Source organism: Uranotaenia lowii, chromosome 2 (genome assembly GCF_029784155.1).
Source record: "Uranotaenia lowii strain MFRU-FL chromosome 2, ASM2978415v1, whole genome shotgun sequence".
Classification (NCBI taxonomy): domain Eukaryota; kingdom Metazoa; phylum Arthropoda; class Insecta; order Diptera; family Culicidae; genus Uranotaenia; species Uranotaenia lowii.
The window spans coordinates 354,806,356-354,824,882 of NC_073692.1; the positions used below are offsets into that span (position 1 = coordinate 354,806,356).

General features: G+C 39.8%; 2 protein-coding genes across 5 annotated transcripts in view; both read left to right on the top strand.

Moving 5' to 3' along the window:
• LOC129748667 (GTP-binding protein Di-Ras2) overlaps positions 1-18,527 on the top strand; it is a 454,908-nt gene that overhangs the window by 14,156 nt on the left and 422,225 nt on the right. The gene's annotated exons all lie outside the window — the stretch shown is intronic.
• Positions 9,986-10,348, top strand: LOC129743078 (uncharacterized). The gene has a single exon (XM_055735023.1). It carries the CDS (start codon positions 9,986-9,988, stop codon positions 10,346-10,348), a length of 363 nt encoding a protein of 120 aa, XP_055590998.1.

Genomic DNA, 18,527 nt, shown 5'->3' on the forward strand with positions numbered 1-18,527 from the left:
TTGAATCTTGAATCTTGAATCTTGAATCTTGAATCTTGAATCTTGAATCTTGAATCTTGAATCTTGAATCTTGAATCTTGAATCTTGAATCGGAATCTGGAATCTAAATCTTGAATCTTGAATCTGAATCTTGAATCTGAATCTTGAATCTGAATCTTGAATCTGAATCTTGAATCTGAATCTTGAATCTGAATCTTGAATCTGAATCTTGAATCTGAATCTTGAATCTGAATCTTGAATCTGAATCTTGAATCTGAATCTTGAATCTGAATCTTGAATCTGAATCTTGAATCTGAATCTTGAATCTGAATCTTGAATCTGAATCTTGAATCTGAATCTTGAATCTGAATCTTGAATCTGAATCTTGAATCTGAATCTTATAATTTAAAAATTGTATTCACAATCTGAATCCTCCTCATAAATTTAAACCTTTAAGTCTCATCTCATTCATCTCGAATAAAAGGACTATCAATTTTCATTAAACGTGCCCGGAAGCCATGGCTCGGCACGTTTTCGGCCCCGGAACGATCCCATGTATCCATTTTTAATGGCCATAATCTCATCGTCCATTAAAAATTCATTCCCGAAGCTGTCGATGATAACCCGAAAGGAAAGAAGTGGGGATAACCCGTGTGCTGCGGCATATTGGTGATTGAAGTTTGTCCCTTTGAAAAAGAAAAAAAAAGCGAACAAACTCACACTTTCGTCTCACTTCAACTGTCCATCATTTTTCATATGGTACTAGAGCTGGCAGAGCTAGCTCATCAAACAAAATCCTTCAACACCATCTTCGATTTTGTCGGCACCATCATGATGATGATCATCGTGATTGTCATCATCATCGTCCTTTTTATCGTCAAACAGTCCAAGAAAAATGGGACCGGTGAGCTAGACTTCGACGAATCGATGGTTATCCAAAGGAAATGCAAATTCGTTAGGTTTTGTTTGTTTTCTTCGTCTCACCCATACATACAATATGATTTGATCGACGTTTTTCGGCAACTGATTTATTGATTTCAGCTCGTGAAAAAGATTGATTTTAGTTGAAATGACAATTTTTGTTTTACGAATTGTATAAAAAGCACGGCGAGCGTACACGTTTTATACTTCTACCCCAAAGTTGCCAGAATTTTTTCAGGAAATTTTATCTAAAAACCTAGCAAAACCCGGGCAGTATCCGGGCAAATTTTGTCAAAATCCAAGAATTATTCAACAAATATCAAGAAAAAAACTTGGAAATATTTTTTTTAATGAACACTCATCAGCAGATTTTAAATCATATTTTAGGCTTCCAAAAAAAAACCTTTATGATTATTTTTATTTAATTTGGTCCAAAAATTTAGTTGCAGACGCATAAATAAAAACTTTTTACAATAAAATTTTAAATTTTTTGTATAAATTCGTAAATAAAGTGAATTAATCCAGAATTTTTCAATTAAATGGGAACAACCTGGATACATACCTCATACTCCCTTAAATCCAACAGAGACCTCGAATCTTTGGTCCCATCAAGAACAGCCGTCCAATTCTTCTCTGATAAGGTGGGATGTCATATATTTTCGCGCTAATGACACATTCCACCGTGACGTGAAATCGCTTTTCAGGACTTTTCTGCACTGTTATCATTCTAGAAGTCAACCAATTTACTTGAAAATGAAAAACAAAAAATTAGAAAACGGTTTGAATTTCCTTCAAAATGAATATAATATGGTCATTTTAAAATTTAAGTTGTTTTTGTTGTGGTTGATGACTTTTGTGACGTGAATTCACGCTAGAATTAAGCATTTCGGATTTTAGTACATACATCTTTGATTTCCTGTTCTCTCTGTTGAAATAGAATATCGGTGTCTTCAAATGAGTTGTAAAGAAAACAATTACCCACAATTTGATGTAGCTTGTCGATTGAACAACAACGAACGAAGTTATGCTTATTTGAAGTTGTGACGTTAATTCACTCAGTTCAAACAGAACAGGGTAGTTGACTGAATTCACATCACGAAATATAAAGTTATACTGTGGTTATACTGAACCATTTTTTGAAGCCTTCAAATTTCATGTACATTTTCAAAAACGATATTTTGTTGTTCCGACTTTTACAAACATAAATTTTCAGTATCTGCACCTAACTTTTTCCTTATTCTGATTTTGATTTTGATTTGAAAATAATGAACTTATTAAAAAAAAATCAACTAAATCATGCTCGATTTGTAAAAATCCGACCATCTAGAGGGTCAAAACAGCTTTCAGAGCACATTTTTCATATAAAATATAACAAAAAATCAAATTTTGTGACGTGAATTCACTCATTCGCGCTGTTGTAACTCAGCTAGATTCCAACCGATTTCTATCTTTTTAGAGTTTTAGAATCGTCTTATCATTTTCAAAGAAAATCTTTTTTTTTATTTAAAAAAATGTCAGAGTTTTCTCGTAAAATTAAAAACTTCCCTTTTTTGTGACGTGAATTCACTCATTTACGACTGTTTTTGTTCGCTTTTCAAACCAACTACATTGGATATAAACAAATTCTTTTTTCTACAAAATGAAGCCGTGTTTTTTGGCTTCGAAACATACCAAAACTATTTCCAAAAAAAAATATCCATATATTCAAATTAATGATTTGGTAAAAGTTGTCAAAAACACCACTTTTTCCAACAAAAAACTGATTTTCAAAATCATCTAAAAAATGTGTAAAAAAACTTTTTTCTCTTTTTCCGTTGATTTTGTATGATTTGAATTATCAAAATTATAGAAAATTTTGAGATTTTTTGATACGCGAACGGATAAAAATCACTTTTGAATGGTACAAGCGCGTGGAATGTGTCTAATGTGCTTGACTACAATTTTCATCCTTCTTTAAAAACGAAAATCGTACCAACCAATCAACCATTTTTTTTGGAACTTTTTACATTAAATGATAAAAAAAATCGAGAATCGCTAAAATACCCGGACTTCCACAACCTCGCGCCTGCCATTCTACTCATGTTCAAATATTTTGAATGACGTCACTCTACCTAGGAAAAATTTCTCAGCAATGAAATACTCATTTTCTTATTACATATATATACTGTCAAGTGCAATATAGGTATGTAGGTCTTATATCCTCAGATTCTATCGTTGGAAACGACACTAAATAAATACTCAGATACTGCTCGAAAATGAGCTTTTTCTAGCCTTAGGTTGCCAGAATTCCCGGATTTATCCGGACTTGCAAGGATATTTGACACAATATTTTAAGAATGTCCGGTACGGCTTTTTTTGCCCGTGCGTCGTCTTCTATATCGTTGTGTCAAGTGGCTCGCCAGGATCGAGATCCCCTCCTCTCCGAGGGTATTTTTCGATTCATCATCTGCGTGATTCCCTATGGATTCTGGTCAAAGATGGAGTTAATTTATCGTAGTAACAACCATGACAACATGTCATGAATTGGTCTGTTCTCAAGCAGGTCGAATCTTAAACAATTGAATACCACGCCGGCTTTTTTCGTCTTATCATCGACTGGGATCTGAAATCACATTGGTTTTTGAAAAATATACGTTCTACTGATGATAATACGAGGGCAGCTGGTGTTCCATCCTATTACCGGTTGTGCGATCGAATTACTTATTGCGCTCAGCTCAATTTTACCCAGCAAATATTTTTGTAGGTATATTTCGCAACCAACTTTGTTATACGTTTCATATACATTTTAGAATCATCGCATTAAACTCCAAAAAATACCTACCTACTCACCAAAGTGGTAGTAATATACATACCTATTTTTAACTTCTGGCTTCAGCGATAAGAATTATACAAATTGAACGATGTTCAACACCTTATTCGTGCATCCTGAAAGTATGCGAGAGAGTGCAAAGTTGGCTCTCAATGTACGCAAACAGTTGCCAGCTACAAAATTAGCTAATTCTCATTTAACCTTTTCCCAAATGAACTATACCCAAATACCTATCTGATTTTTAGCAATCTGGTTGTACTGCTTGTCGCAGAGAGAACAATAAGGTTGTTTTTTCACTTGAATCCCGCGTGGGAAAACAAATTTCAAAAATTGGTGAAAGCCAGGCTGAAAAAGAGGAGAGGTGACTAATTTTGTACAGTGGTCACCCTTGAGCGATTGCGTCATCGCTCATTCATATGAGGATCCCGGCATATATCTTCCACAAGGATCGCTACTTGGCCCGATATTGAGCAACATCGTTTACGACGAACTGCTGATACTGCGTCTCCCCACTTACTTCCATCAACAGAGGAAGTCCAGCTAGGGGAGATGAGGGCATAACGAGCACCCGAGGCATAATGAGAACTACGCTTTTCTACGAAAGTACGTATTTTCTTAAATAAATTTTCATGAGGATTTGTTTCGTACTTCCTATAGTATTAATTTTTCACAAAAAAAAGGAATCTCCTTATCATCTTTACAGAGATATTTAAAAAGCTAGCTTGGTTCTCAAGTTACGAAAATATTATAATTTTTGAGCACCACGAAATAAGCTCTTATGATCTTAAAATAACCTTGATCTATAATCACTTCCATCTGTACCGTTGAGCCGTCAACACGTACGCCGGAGCATCGTATCGTTGCTGTGTACCTGCAGGAACATTTTACATTATTTATTTTTTCCTTACCTGTATTTCAATCAGCACTTTTCAGTGCTAAGATTATTTTCATTTTCTTTTATTCATATTTTCTCTTTTCTTTCCAGCATGGGGAAGTCTTCAGCCGGCTCAAGGGCCGGAAGAAAACGGATTGCTGAACCTAATCCAGGGCCATCTGCCAAAAAAGTTGAAATTTCCAATTCATTCGATGTCCTTCATAACATCGGTGATGAGGAAATATTCATATTTAATTCTGATAAGAGTACTAAGAAACCTTCTTCTTCTTCTTATACTCTTAAAAACGAAAAGATTCCACCAATAACGGTCACGATTCCTGACTTCAATGCCTTTCGAAAAGAAATCGTCACTTCCGTCAAGGATGTGAAGATTTCTTTTCAGATCGGTCGAAGGGGAACTGCTCGTATATTGGCGGAATCTTTTAATGATTTTCAAAAGGTTTTAAATTATTTGAATAATAAAAAACACCAATTTTTTACGTACGACACTAGAAGTGATCGTCCATTTAAAGTTGTACTTCGTGGTCTCACTGGCGATCAGACACCGGATGAGATCACAGCTGAATTAAATTCTTTGTTAGGTTTTTCTCCAATTCAAGTAATTCAAATGAGGAAAAGAACCAACACGAATAATACCAGTAGTGTTGGTTTTGCTCCTGAACTTTATTTGATCCATTTTAAAAAGGATCAGGTTAATAATTTGCAAATTCTTGAAAAGGCTCGTCTTATGTTTCATTGTCGAGTCAAATTCGAACCTTTTCGAAAATCTTCTACCAATTTTCTTCAAAATATTACGCAATGTCGTCGTTGTCAAGCTTTTTGTCATGGCACTAAAAATTGTAGAATGAATGCCAGATGCATGTTTTGCGGCTCATTCGATCATGAAAAATCTAAATGCCTTTTTGGTGGTGATAAGCCAAAAACAGAATTTTTTAAGTGTGCGAATTGCGCAGGTAATCATTCCTCGAATTCTCTAGACTGTCCCGTTAGGGCAAAAATTGTTGCTTCTAGGAAAAATCCCAAAGTTTCCAGAAAAGTTTCTTCTCCTCCTTCCTCTTTTTCGTCTTCACACGTCAGACCGGCAAACAACCTGCCTGTTCGCAGTCAGCCTCGGCCTACATTGGAATCACGGCTGGGTAATACCCGAAGTGATTTTAATGTTACCTGGGCTGATTCTGCGCCACAGACTCGTTGTTTATCGTTCTCAGAGGTGGTTGAAAATGGGTTTCCCTCTTCAGGTTTAACTAATAAAAATGGGAAAAAACCAAGTCTCAACGTTCATGCGAAGGCTTGGGAAAATCCCCGAAATTCAAATACTTGTTCTTCTCCTTCATTTTCTGATCCTAACAATTTTGTTGATTTGGGTGAGATTACTGAGGAAAAATTAAAATTTTTGCATCAAAATTTAATGGAAATGATGCAACTTATGTTGAAAGCAAATTCAATGTTTGAAGCTTTCCAAACTTCTTTTAATTATGCTAACAAAATTATTATGACTCTACGATTCCCTCATGGATCCAAATAGATGTTTAAATATTATGAATTGGAACGCTAGATCTTTGCTGGCTAACCAAGATGAATTCTTTTTATTTTTGAAAACTCAAAACATACATATTGCTGCCATCACTGAAACTTTTTTAAAGCCAGACAATAACTTGAAAAGCAATGCTTTCTTTAAAATTTTACGAAATGATCGACTTGATCGACAAGGTGGGGGTGTAGCTATTGTCATCAATAGTCGTCTCAAATTTAGACTTCTTCCTTCTTTCAATACAAAAGTCTTAGAAACAATTGGAATTGAATTAGAAACTACTATGGGGAAAATTATAATTGTTGCCGCATACTTGCCTTTTCAATGCAGCGGTGAACAGAAAAATTTTTTGAAGGGAGATTTACAAAAACTCACCAGAAATAAATCTAAATTTTTTATTAGTGGTGACTTTAATGCAAAACACCGATCTTGGAATAATATTTCATCAAATTCTAATGGGAATATTTTGTTTAATGATTGCTCTGCAGGTTATTATACTGTTGAATATCCTAATGGGCATACTTGTTTTTCTTCAATTAGAAATCCCTCCACAATTGATTTGGTTCTAACGGATTTAGGCGAGCATTGTAGTCAATTAGTTACTCATGCGGACCTCGATTCAGACCACCTTCCAGTAACATTTTCTTTATCCCAAAGTCCCATTGAAAACCCTTTAAAATCAACTTTTAACTTTCAAAAGGCTAACTGGGAGCGATATATGAATTTTATTGAACGTAATTTAGATGTAAACGTTCCACTGAATTCAATAGAAGATATTGATTTGGCTGTAGAAAATTTGACAACTTCAATAGTCAATGCTAAAGCCGCTTCAATACCTAAAGTTAAACATAAATTTAATCAACCTTTAATTGATGATGATCTTCAGTTTTTGATACGACTGAAAAACATTCGTCGACGCCAATATCAACGTACTAGGGATCCTTTTTTAAAATTTATTTATTGCGACCTTCAAAAAGAGATCAAACGTCGTTTAAATTTCATTCGTAATGAAAATTTTGCTAAAGCAGTAGAGGACATAAAACCCTACTCAAAGCCATTTTGGAAATTAACTAAAATTCTGAAAAAGCCCCAGAAGCCAATTCCTACTTTGAAAGATGGGGATAAACTTCTTTTAACTAATTCAGAAAAAGCTCAAAAATTAGCCCAACAATTTGAGTCTGCTCATGATTTTAATTTAAACGTTGTTAGTCCTATTGACGCTCAAATTTCCCTAGAATTTGATGATATTCTTTCAAAGCAAAATGTGTTTGAAAGTTCTTGTGAGACAAATATTGATGAACTTAAATTGATTTTCAAAAAATTTAAAAATATGAAAGCTCCGGGGGAAGATGGGATTTTTTATATTCTTATTAAAAAGTTGCCTGAAAGCACTTTAAATTTTTTAGTTAAAATCTTCAACAAATGTTTTCACTTGGCTTATTTTCCCAATAAATGGAAAAATGCCAAAGTAACTCCAATTTTGAAACCTGGAAAAAGTGCTTCAGAGCCTTCAAGTTATCGACCAATTAGTTTGCTTCCTTCTTTAAGTAAACTATTTGAGAGAGTTATTTTGAATAGAATGATGATTCACATTAATCAGAACTCTGTTTTCCCTGATGAACAATTTGGTTTTCGTCATGGACATTCTACTACACATCAACTTTTGAGTGTAACTAATATGATTAACGCTAGCAAATCTGAAGGTTATTCAACTGGTGTTGCTCTTCTTGATATTGAAAAAGCTTTTGACAGTGTTTGGCACAAAGGTTTAGTAGCTAAATTAGCTCGATTTGATTTTCCTGTATATCTCACCAAAATTATTCAAAATTATTTGACTAGCCGAACCTTACAAGTAAGCTATCAAAATTCATGCTCTGAAAGGACACCCATTAGAGCTGGTGTCCCTCAGGGTAGTATACTTGGGCCAATCTTATACAATATTTTTACTTCTGATCTTCCTGATGTACCAGAAGGAAAAGGTAGAAGATTATTTGCTGATGATACTTTGCTTTCAGCCAAAGGTCGAAATTTACGGGTGGTACGCAGTAGATTGCAACAAAATTTAAATTCCTTTTTGAATTACTTGAAAATGTGGAAAATTTCTCCTAACGCTTCCAAAACTCAACTTATTTTATTTCCCCATAAGCCAAGAGCAAATTTTTTAAAACCTAATGAAAATCATTCCATAACTTTTAATGGGGTTTCTTTAGAATGGTCTGATCACGTGAAGTACTTGGGACTCACACTTGATCGGAATCTTACTTTTAAAAATCACATTGAAGATATTCAATCTAAATGTAATAAATACACTAAATCTCTTTATTCTCTCATCAACAGGAAATCCAGGTTGTGTCTGCGAAATAAGATGTTAATCTACAAACAGGTCTTTCGACCAGCGATAATGTATGCAGTTCCGATTTGGTCTAGCTGCTGCGCGACGAGGAAGAAAGCCATCCAGAGGATTCAGAACAAGGTTCTGAAAATGATTTTGCGGCTTCCACCTTGGCACAGCACCGAAGATCTTCATCGGATTGCAGGCATAGAATCGATCGGAGAGATGGCCAACAACATCATCTCCAACTTCAGAGGCAAATCGATGCAGTCTTCCATCGCAGAGATTCGTTCTCTTTACAATTAAGTTAGTTTTTAGGATTTAGGATTAAGTTTATACATTTTTTTTTTTTGCTCAACAGGATATTCTCCTATAAATCAAATTATTTATTGCTTAAGCAAATTTAAATCAAATAAACAATGTTTAAAATTAACTGTATCAAAGAGTTGAACTGATCATAATTGATCTGAACACTTTAATTTAACTTTAATAATGTAACTTAAATGTAATGATTAAAAGACTAATAAAGACATATTTAAAAAAAAAAAAAAAAAAACCTTGATCTATAATGTACGCACTGCAACATGATGTACACATTGTTTCTCAATTTTTACCATCATAAAATTTTTGATTTTTCACTTTTATCAATTTTAAAACACGTTTTTACTTAAATTTGTTGACTAGGGGCATATAGAGCACCATATTATCGAGGCATAATGAGCATTTTCTGCCGTAGAATCTAGCAGCGAATTAAAATTGATTTATAGCGCCACACCTTGACTAGTTTTCATCCGACAATTTAGCCTATTGGTAAGGTGTCGGAGAGGTAATCAAAAGACTAGAGTTCGATTTCTAATCGAGGTGATTTTTTTCCATTCACAATTCATGATCGATTTTTTTATTGTTACATTATACGGCTAGTAGCATCATCCTCCGAACATAGCACTTAATGTATGAGCGTGCGTGAATTGTTTGTATTCTACAAACAGACCTAGATTATTTTGTTATTGCTTTGTTTGATTAATCTACGACTCACCTGACTTCATCGAATTGAATTCGCTGCTAGATTCCCCGGCAAAAACGCACATCTTGCTTCGATTAATAGTGCTCATACTGCCTCAGGGGGGGTTCTCATTATGCCTCCACAGTGGCTGGTTTTCAGCTTTTGGCAAAATTTTTTAAAATGCATTTTTTAACATTTTCATCTAGTTTTTCACGTTTCAGCCCGTTAGGGAATAGGCTTTTCAAGTGTCTGAACACGAAACAATAATGTAACCTCCATATTATAGCTATTTTCTATGGTTAAATAACCGTTTTCCTTAAGGTGGCCATTATGCCCCCATCTCCCCTATTCGTCACATTAGCGGTCGATCGAGTGGAAAGTCGGATGCCTCCAAGAGTCTGCACCTGTTTCATCACAAGACCGAGATGATGCTGTTCACAAACCTGATATCAGCATAAACAGGAACGATTGCAGTTGGATCGTACGCAATCGAGTCCAAGCGTGCGATTAATGCTATGTCGAACAACTCAGCGCTCCGCTGCAGTAGAAGGAGGGTCCTGGCGAGCGTGAACTGGTCTATTCTGCGATACAGAGTGACAGCCTGGAAGGCAGCTTTGAGCAGGCAGTGTATTTTGCAGAAGCTTTGCAGCGTACAGCGGCTGGTGAACCTGAACCTGGTTATCAGCGGATACGGAACAGTGTCCTCGGTAGCAGCTGATGTTGTGGCGAGGGTCATGCCCGTCTCGGCCATGTTAGAGGAAGATATCTTCTGCTACGAGCATAGGCACATGCCCCATGTGCGAAAACATGCCAAAGAGGCCTCGATGTCCAACTGGCAGCACCAGTTGGACAGCTTAGAACATGTACCCATCGCTTGATCCTCAATGTTGGATTCTGCATGACGCAGTTCTTAACTGATCACGGATGCTCCATGCAGCACCACCGTTGGTTTAGACATGTGGCTTCGCCATTCTGCCTAACCTGCGGTGACATGGTTAAGGCACCAGAGCACGTAGTGTCCAACTGCTCAAGGTTCGACGGGGTACGCATGAACCTGCTTGCCGCCTGTTGACCCGACAGGTGTTAGCGATGGATTGACTCGAGCCAGGTAGGATGACATTATCGTAAGCATAAAAGGCCCGTACGTGTGCTGTGACAGGTGCGAGTCTAGGATAAGCTGCAAATTTGCCAGCCAAACGAAGGAGGAAGACCGAATCACGATCAGTATGGAATGCCATTTTGGAGGATGGTTTCTAAGCTAAGTGCGTCCGAACCTAGCTGTAAAGCTGGCAAAGATTAGACTGTACCTGCTGCCGAGTTTCTAGGCGCGTCGAAACGCTATGTAGGAAACTTCCATTGTCGCGGAGTATCCGAGTAGAACTCGCTCCCTACGACGGAAGCTGTTGGGATATGACAATACCTTCTCCGCAGTCGAACTCGTAGGGAGAAGAGTATTCACGCCGCGGAATACTCTCGGGTAGAGTGAGTTCAAGGCGTCGACGGGTGAGTCAATCGAATCGATGTAGGATTACGTCTTCGCCGGGTATCATTCGAGTTATTCCGTAAAGTATCGGACGTGTGCTGTGACAGTCGCGTGTCCAGGATATGCTTTTCTTGATACGGGATACGGAAAAGTGGAGACAAGACCTCTAGTCGTTTGAGAAGAGCCTATGACCGGAGTTGCAGGTCCGGATTAGCATTGTGGCCACCCCTCTCGGGAGATACTCTCGGGGTAGAGAGGCTCACGACGTCGGAAAATCCTCGCGAGTCGATGCAGGATGCCGTCATCGTGGGGAAACATCCGAGTTGTAGCGTTAAAAGTCCCGATCGTGTGCTGTAACGGGCGTGAGTCTAGTATAAGCGACACTCGACACTCGGCATACAACACGGGCAGAAAAGCTGTGTTCCAACTTAAACGTAAGGTTCTAAACCTACAGGATAGAAAAAGACCGAACCCCGGTTGAAGTAGACTGTACCCGGCGGGCTGTCGAGTAGTGTGTGCCCGATCCCAAAGTTAAAGCTGCAAAGACAAGACTTTATATTCTGCACAATGGATGTCTCGGGAACACCTCGCGCATGAGTTGGATATTTCCATCACTAGGGAGTAGTGTCGTTTCCCAAAGATCGAGGTGTGGTAATAAAACTTGAATTGAACTTCCTCGTGGAAATTGTAGGAGACAGGATCGCTCTTTTGGCGAAGGAATACACGTGGAGTGAAGTAGCTTTCGACGCCGGACGAGTTATTGCATTCGGTAGACGTGTCGTCGCCGGCAATCATCAGAATCGTTACGTAAAGTTCCACGTGTATTGTGGTAGGTGCGAGTCCAGGATGAGCAGCACTTGACCGATACACGATGGGCAAGAGTGACAACCCTCGAGTCCTTGTGATGAGACATTGAACCTCGAGTCGTTGGAAGAGAGATCAGGCCTCGAGTCGTCAGAGGAAAGATCATTCCTTATGTCGTGTAGTGTCGAAGTATGTGTGCGTTAACCTCGATTCATCTTCATGAGGGAGTAGGAGGTATGCGTAGAGTAGGTATATCATGAGTCGTCCTATTGCAGGTAGCCCAGAGTAGCTTAGCGGTTTGACGCGGTGACTGCAATTCGTGAACGAGGATTTACTACCTGAATAACCAACTAAAGAAGAACAGTTAAAAGTTATAGGACAGTTTGAAAAGCCGAGCCGATCTTTGTTTTTATTTCAGACCCACGTCGCATAATTTTCAGAAGTCGACTAAAGGTCTCCGAAACATCTTTTCGGACTTAACCAAGCAATCGAGGTCGTTTGAGAGCTCACTCTGATCAGAATCCCCTTAGCTTAACCAGCTTTTCAAGAGCATTCAAAGTTGATCCTTCTGATCGGATAGTAAAGGGCGAACACGAAATTATTGCGACACCGAAAATGTCATGCCAATTTTCTTATAATGTTTAGAATCAAACCAAAATGTCAAGGTAGTTTTATACAAAAATTTACTTCAAAAATCAAAAGAAAAATTAGTCGATGGAGCCTTGAGTGCAGAATTGAACGCATTTTCGCTCGATGTCCTCCATCAAAGTCTTTACAGTGTCATCCGGTACCAGTTTTTCAGTTTTTTTTTCTATTTTCTTAACATGTTCTTCTCGTCTTTGAATGTCTTCTTGCTCTTCCGAAGTTCCCGCTATATTATTGCCCAGTACTGCTCCTCCGTTGTGAACGGATTGACTGGTTCATGTCCTTTGGAACAAAATGGACAGAATTGGCCTCATACTCCTCCAGGAAAATTTTAGAATAGTGGCATAATGCTAAACCTGACCAAAATAGCGGAGCTTCGTCGTGCTGCTGCAAGAACGGAAAAAGGTGCTTCTCGAGGCACTCAGATTTTTAGATCTCGCCATTCACTGTGCCCTTTGTCACGAAAGGCTCACTCCTCAGTCCGCAAGAGCAGATGACCTGCCAAACGAGATATTTAGAGGCGAACTTCGACATTTTCTACTTAATAAATTTGTCGTCCACCTCAAACTTTGCTTAAAATCGGCTTTTATATACGTTTCGTCGTCCATCACACAGCAGCCATATTTTGTCAGCATCTTCTCGTAGAGCTTCCGTGCCCGAGTTTTAACCGTCGATTGTTTTCGCTCATCGCGATTTCGGAAGTTCTCTACCTTGTATATATGTAGTCCAGCTCTGTTCTTTGCATTCTGGACATAGCTCTGCGACATGCCGATCTTTTTAGCCAAATCACGGCTTGAGCCGTTGGGATTTGCTCTAATCATCCGCTCCACGTTTCCTTCCGTCTTTTTGTTCTCCGTCTCGGTTTTCTTCCAGTTTTTTTTTGCCGTGGTCCAACGTCAACCGCTCCTTAAACCGCTTCTACATTCTGGAGACTGTTAAATGTTCAACATTTTTCGCAACTGCCAGTGCGACAGGTCATGAAATTCCAATTGTTTGAAAAGAATTTGATCTCTCGTTAGTTCACCTTCATTTGGTTGATTTGGTTGATTTATACCCAATGGTAAAAAAGTTATGCATCGCAATAATTTCGTGTTCGCCCTTTAGTCTGTTATATCTTGAAATACCTCTCTTCCAAATTTTTGCGGAGACGACCGGAATTTTTCTGGAAATGTCACATCGCGGTTTGGAACGCAAGGCTGGGAGGGGGGAGGGGGGAGGGGAGAGGCCTTTCTTCAATTTAAGTGACAAAGCGATGTCGCGTAGCTTCTTAACCTTATCCCTGTTTCGACGGGGGGGAACAGCTAATTGGTTATCTCTCCTAGCTTGCCTAGGAAGATTTCAGGCATTGCTCGTTTTCGTTGATTTTGGCCATAGGAGTTGAACTATCGGCAATCTTCGGCAGCACAAAACGTGCCTTCTTGCTCACTTTGGTTGTCTTGCGGATGGTAGTTCTCGCACTCATTCGTCGCTGTTTGTCTTCTAGTCCTCTATATGCTACGGTTATTCTGAAGATTCCAACAAATTGACAATTTCGTTTTTACTCCAGAAAAAGGGTAGGCTTTGTCATTGTCGCATCACGAGCGTGTAACAGTATTCTGCCTCCACTTCAACACTTCGACACAGACGTTTTTATGGCCGTCTCTGTGAAAGTATTGGCTAGTGCCTACCTATATCAACCAGGCCTCTGTTCAGCCTTGCCAGCTTCTAGAATTTTCCCTCTGAGGTTTGTAAGCTGTCTACCCTACTCCAACGACTACGCGTCGAAGTACCCGGCAAATAGACGTTGGAGATCTTTCTTGAATGCACCTCGACTTTACTATCCACCAGCGCAAAAAACCTCTCCAAAGACCTCGGGGAGGATAGCAGACTACAGAAGAAGATTCAACTAACCCTGGCTATAGCAAATCATCCGACTAATTCTCGAATAGAAACATCATCGATTACCAATATAGCAAACTACAGCTTCGAGAAAGGGGTTCAGTATCGGCGTAACGTCTAAATCCCCTGGAATCTTTTCACTCCTCTGCACCAGTAGTTGATGTGTAGTTTGGTTGAGGTTCAGTAGAACAACTTCTTTGCCTAGGCGGCAGCATTCTCGTTTTGGTGAACGGCGCATAAATAGTGTTTCCAGTCACGAGCTCAACAAAGTAGGTTAGCACTTTTTACCTTTTAGACGACACACTGGAACAGTTTCTTTGTAGCATAATTCATAAAGTGTTTTAAGTATTTTATCAAATATTTCTTCCGTTGGGGCTGAATAAAATGAAACATTCTAAACTATGCTACAAAAGAAACTGGAAATTTGTCAACTTCTGTCCCTATGCACGCATTTTTTTTTCACATAATTAGTCGTTAAGTTTTCACGGTTTTTTAGTTCAACATATTTCATCTTTACGGCATAAGGCTGCATGAAAATGAGATTTGCAATCGTAATGAATGAATAAATATTATTCAGGAAAATTTTCAACATATAGAGCTCAAAATAACCTAAGCCTCTCGGTCCCCTTTAAATGCTTAAATAAGTCGGTACTGGATTCAAGAACAAAATTTAAAGTTTGTATTAAAATGTTTAGTACTTCCATTTTCATGTTTTCTCTTTTTTTTCTATTTCCAGAATTCAAAGGTATGTAACCGTTAACTGTTTCTGCGTTCTTGAACCTTAAGCTGTCTCTTCGCAGAAATCAAATAGCAAACGGTTCTCTCGGGGGTAATAAAACAGACAAAACCAAACCATAAAGGTGACACAAAAAATCCTCAACACCGGTTGATGATAAAAACTTCGGTGCCGTTCACGGAGGATGACGCTTCTTTCTGGCAAATTCCTGCTGTCTGACAAAGAATCGATAATTGCCAACGACGCTGGAAAGAATTATTGCTCGGTGCTTTTTACACTCTGGCACTGTACTGTACGAGTATACACTCATTGGGGTTGATCGAACCCATTTTGGGTAGGTGTTGATGCCATATTTAATCCTTGGTCGGGTCCAAGAAACGGAATCCTTTCCACACGCTTTTGATAGCATACACTTTCAACCAACAAAAAAGGTTAACATGAAGCGTATGATTTTTGACGGCTGTTTCAATCGGATTCGAACGGTTCTTGACCATAGACTGTTGCGTTGAGTTTCCATGTGCCTCATCCGGAAATTGGTGGACCGTAGATCGATTGGGAGAACGCCTACATGGCGCGGACGTGTTGCAGTTTTACCCGGGAGCGATAAAGCGGAGGTAAGCCGATTATTAATGGCATTTTGGTGGCAAAAGGTCTACCGTATATGGTCCCCGGATGATGACACGAGAAGAAAACCGAGGCGAAATTGTTGACGGAGGAGACAGGAAACGCTTTCGAATTTTTCGCTCTGCTGATGCAAACGTAATAGAAGTGGAGGAATCTCCCGCTCGAAACAATTTCTACGAAGAGCGCACGTTTTTCCACCAGCGACCGACAGAGTCTGTTATCAGAGGATGGAAAAAGTGAGGAAAGATCCTAACGTTACGTGATTCAATGGTAATTAAAATCAAACACAACAATGTTTCACATCTCGTTGATTGCGCCTAGGAATGGAGAAAGTTGCTACTAGACAACATTGTGACGACTAATAAGTGTAACTCCTTACTACGTTGTTAGAATGAATTTCTTTTGTGATCTATTGTAACATTTTTGTGAGATTTATATCGTTGTGTTTATACGATTGTAAATTTTTTCAACTTTTTTTTTTATATTTTTATGTAAAATTTAATTAATTTTTTTTGGATAAATTTTCGTTAACAAGCTTATGGATTACTTTTTAAAGGCTTTTTTATGGTTAACTTTCAAAATAAAATGAAAACTTAAAAAAGTAATCCATAAGCTTGTTAACGAAAATTTATCCAAAAAAAATTAATTAAATTTTTCATAAAAATATAAAAAATGGAAAATCACACACTGTGAAGCTTCACACTGTGAAGCCAAATAACTCAATTTAGGTTCGTGGTAACTCACCAGTGTTGCCAGATATTCTGAGGGGTTAGCTCAGAATATCATACGAAAATGAGAAAATTAATAAGTGAGGATATCACTTCAGTGAATAATGTAAATAGCTATCGCTTATGTTATAAGTAGTTATTTAAGGACTTGACGAATGAAACGAATAAAGATTAACTCTATTCCACCACTGAAACCTGCGTTTTTCAACAGGTTATGGGCCCAGATACGTCTGGATTGGAAAATAAAGGGTTAGTGAGAGGGGTACTCTCAAGTAAATTAGCCTTGCGGTTAGCAAGTGCTTCAGCAGCCAGCGCAGAAGGACCAGCCGGGGTCGAGGAGCCAGCCAGGAGCCAGAGGACCATCGCAGAGGGCCAGCAAGCTGTCGAAAGTCCGCCAGCGCAGACACGAGCCAGCGAGATGTCCCAGGCCAGCACGGAGGTTCCACCAGAGGTCAAGTCCGGGGAGGTTCGTGGACCGAGAGGGTTACTCTCGATGCCGTCACGAGCCACGCTGCGGTTAGCATGCTTGAGCTCACGTCCGACGGCCGGGAGCAGCCCCTGGATCCGCAATCGGGCAGCGCAATGGTCAGGAGATCCATCCCGGATATATGGGGTGATGTTAATAGCCGAGAGGGTTACTCTCGTGCTTTTGTTGTGCGCTGTGGTCAGCAGTTCTGAGCTGATCCATGCACAGAGGACCACCAGCGCAGAGGATTGTCAGCGCAGAGGCCACGAGATGCTCCAGGTCAGCCAGAAGGTGTCACTGGAGTTCGAGGCTGGGAAGTCGGGTTCCGAGAGGGTTACTCTCGACGCCGACACAAGCTTATTTCCGACGGCCGGGAGGAGGACTCTCGGGATCTGTAACCAGGATTGGTGGTTTCGGCGACGGTTAGTCGCTAGCGCAGTCAACCAGTTCTTTCTGCGGATTCCTGCCGAGAGTGCAGATTCTCGAAGTCATCGCGAAATGAAGGCTTTGAGAGGGAACGCGAAGAAAGCGGCAAGAGGCTGTTTATCTGGGGTTACCAGGAAACAACGTTCGAGAAAGCAATATGCTTTTCGTTCGCGTGCTGGGGTTATCAGCCACCGGAATCAACGAAGATTCGTCATCGATTCTGGTGCCAGTCAGCATACGTTGGGAAACGAGAGCGACTACGAGAGTCGCGATGGCGAAGATGACGATGATGATCCATATTCCGTCAATCCTGAACCGGTCCAGAGACGCAATCATCGAGCAGGAGAAGCTTATCAACGCTACGTGGCTAACGTAGCCGCTGATGATGTGGAAGAGCAACTTCAAATCGTCAGCAAGCTCAAGGGCCAAAGGGACTGCTTTTTTTTCGGAAGACCACCGCAGCCATGAAAGGAACGAGATTCTGGCTGAACGAAGTGAGGTTATCACTGAGCAGCCGTTCAACGATTTGATCGGTTGTTTGCAGTTTTCGAGGCCGAACATCAGTGCTGCGGTTGGCGTACTAAGCAACTATCGAGCAGCCCTGGATGAGAGCGAGATTTGGGAAGTGGTTAGCATAACCCAGGTTACAGGAAACCCATTCTGTTTCTGGTACGAATTGTCGATGGACGCAGCTTAACGATGGCGAGGTTATCACCGAACAACCGTTCAAAGAACTTATCGGTTGTTTGCAGTATCTTGCGATATCATCGAGACCAGATATTTGTGCAGCGGTTAGCGCACTAAGCAAATACCAGGCCAGCCCGGCGGAGAGCCACTGGCAAAGCCTGCAGCGTATTCCGCGATACCATTGACGTATGACCATTATGGCGTTGGTATACCGCAGAAATGCGAACACGGATAGACATCGAGATTTCGCTATCAGGATACGTTGAGAAGGTTTTGCAACGATTCGGTATGGCCGATTGTAAACCCGTAAGCACACGGCTTGACACAAACGTTCGCTGGACGAAGCTGAACGATGGTGAGGTTATCACCGAACAACCGTTCAAAGAATTGATCGGTTGTCTACAATATCTGGCGACATCTTCGAGACCAGATATCTGTGCTGCGGTTAGCGCAAGTACCAGGCCAGCCCGGCGAATAGGCACTGGCAAGGCCTGAAGCGTGTTCTGCGATACCTTCGACGTATGACCGATATGGCGTTAGTATAACGCAAATACGCAAACTCGGATCCATTTAAAGAATC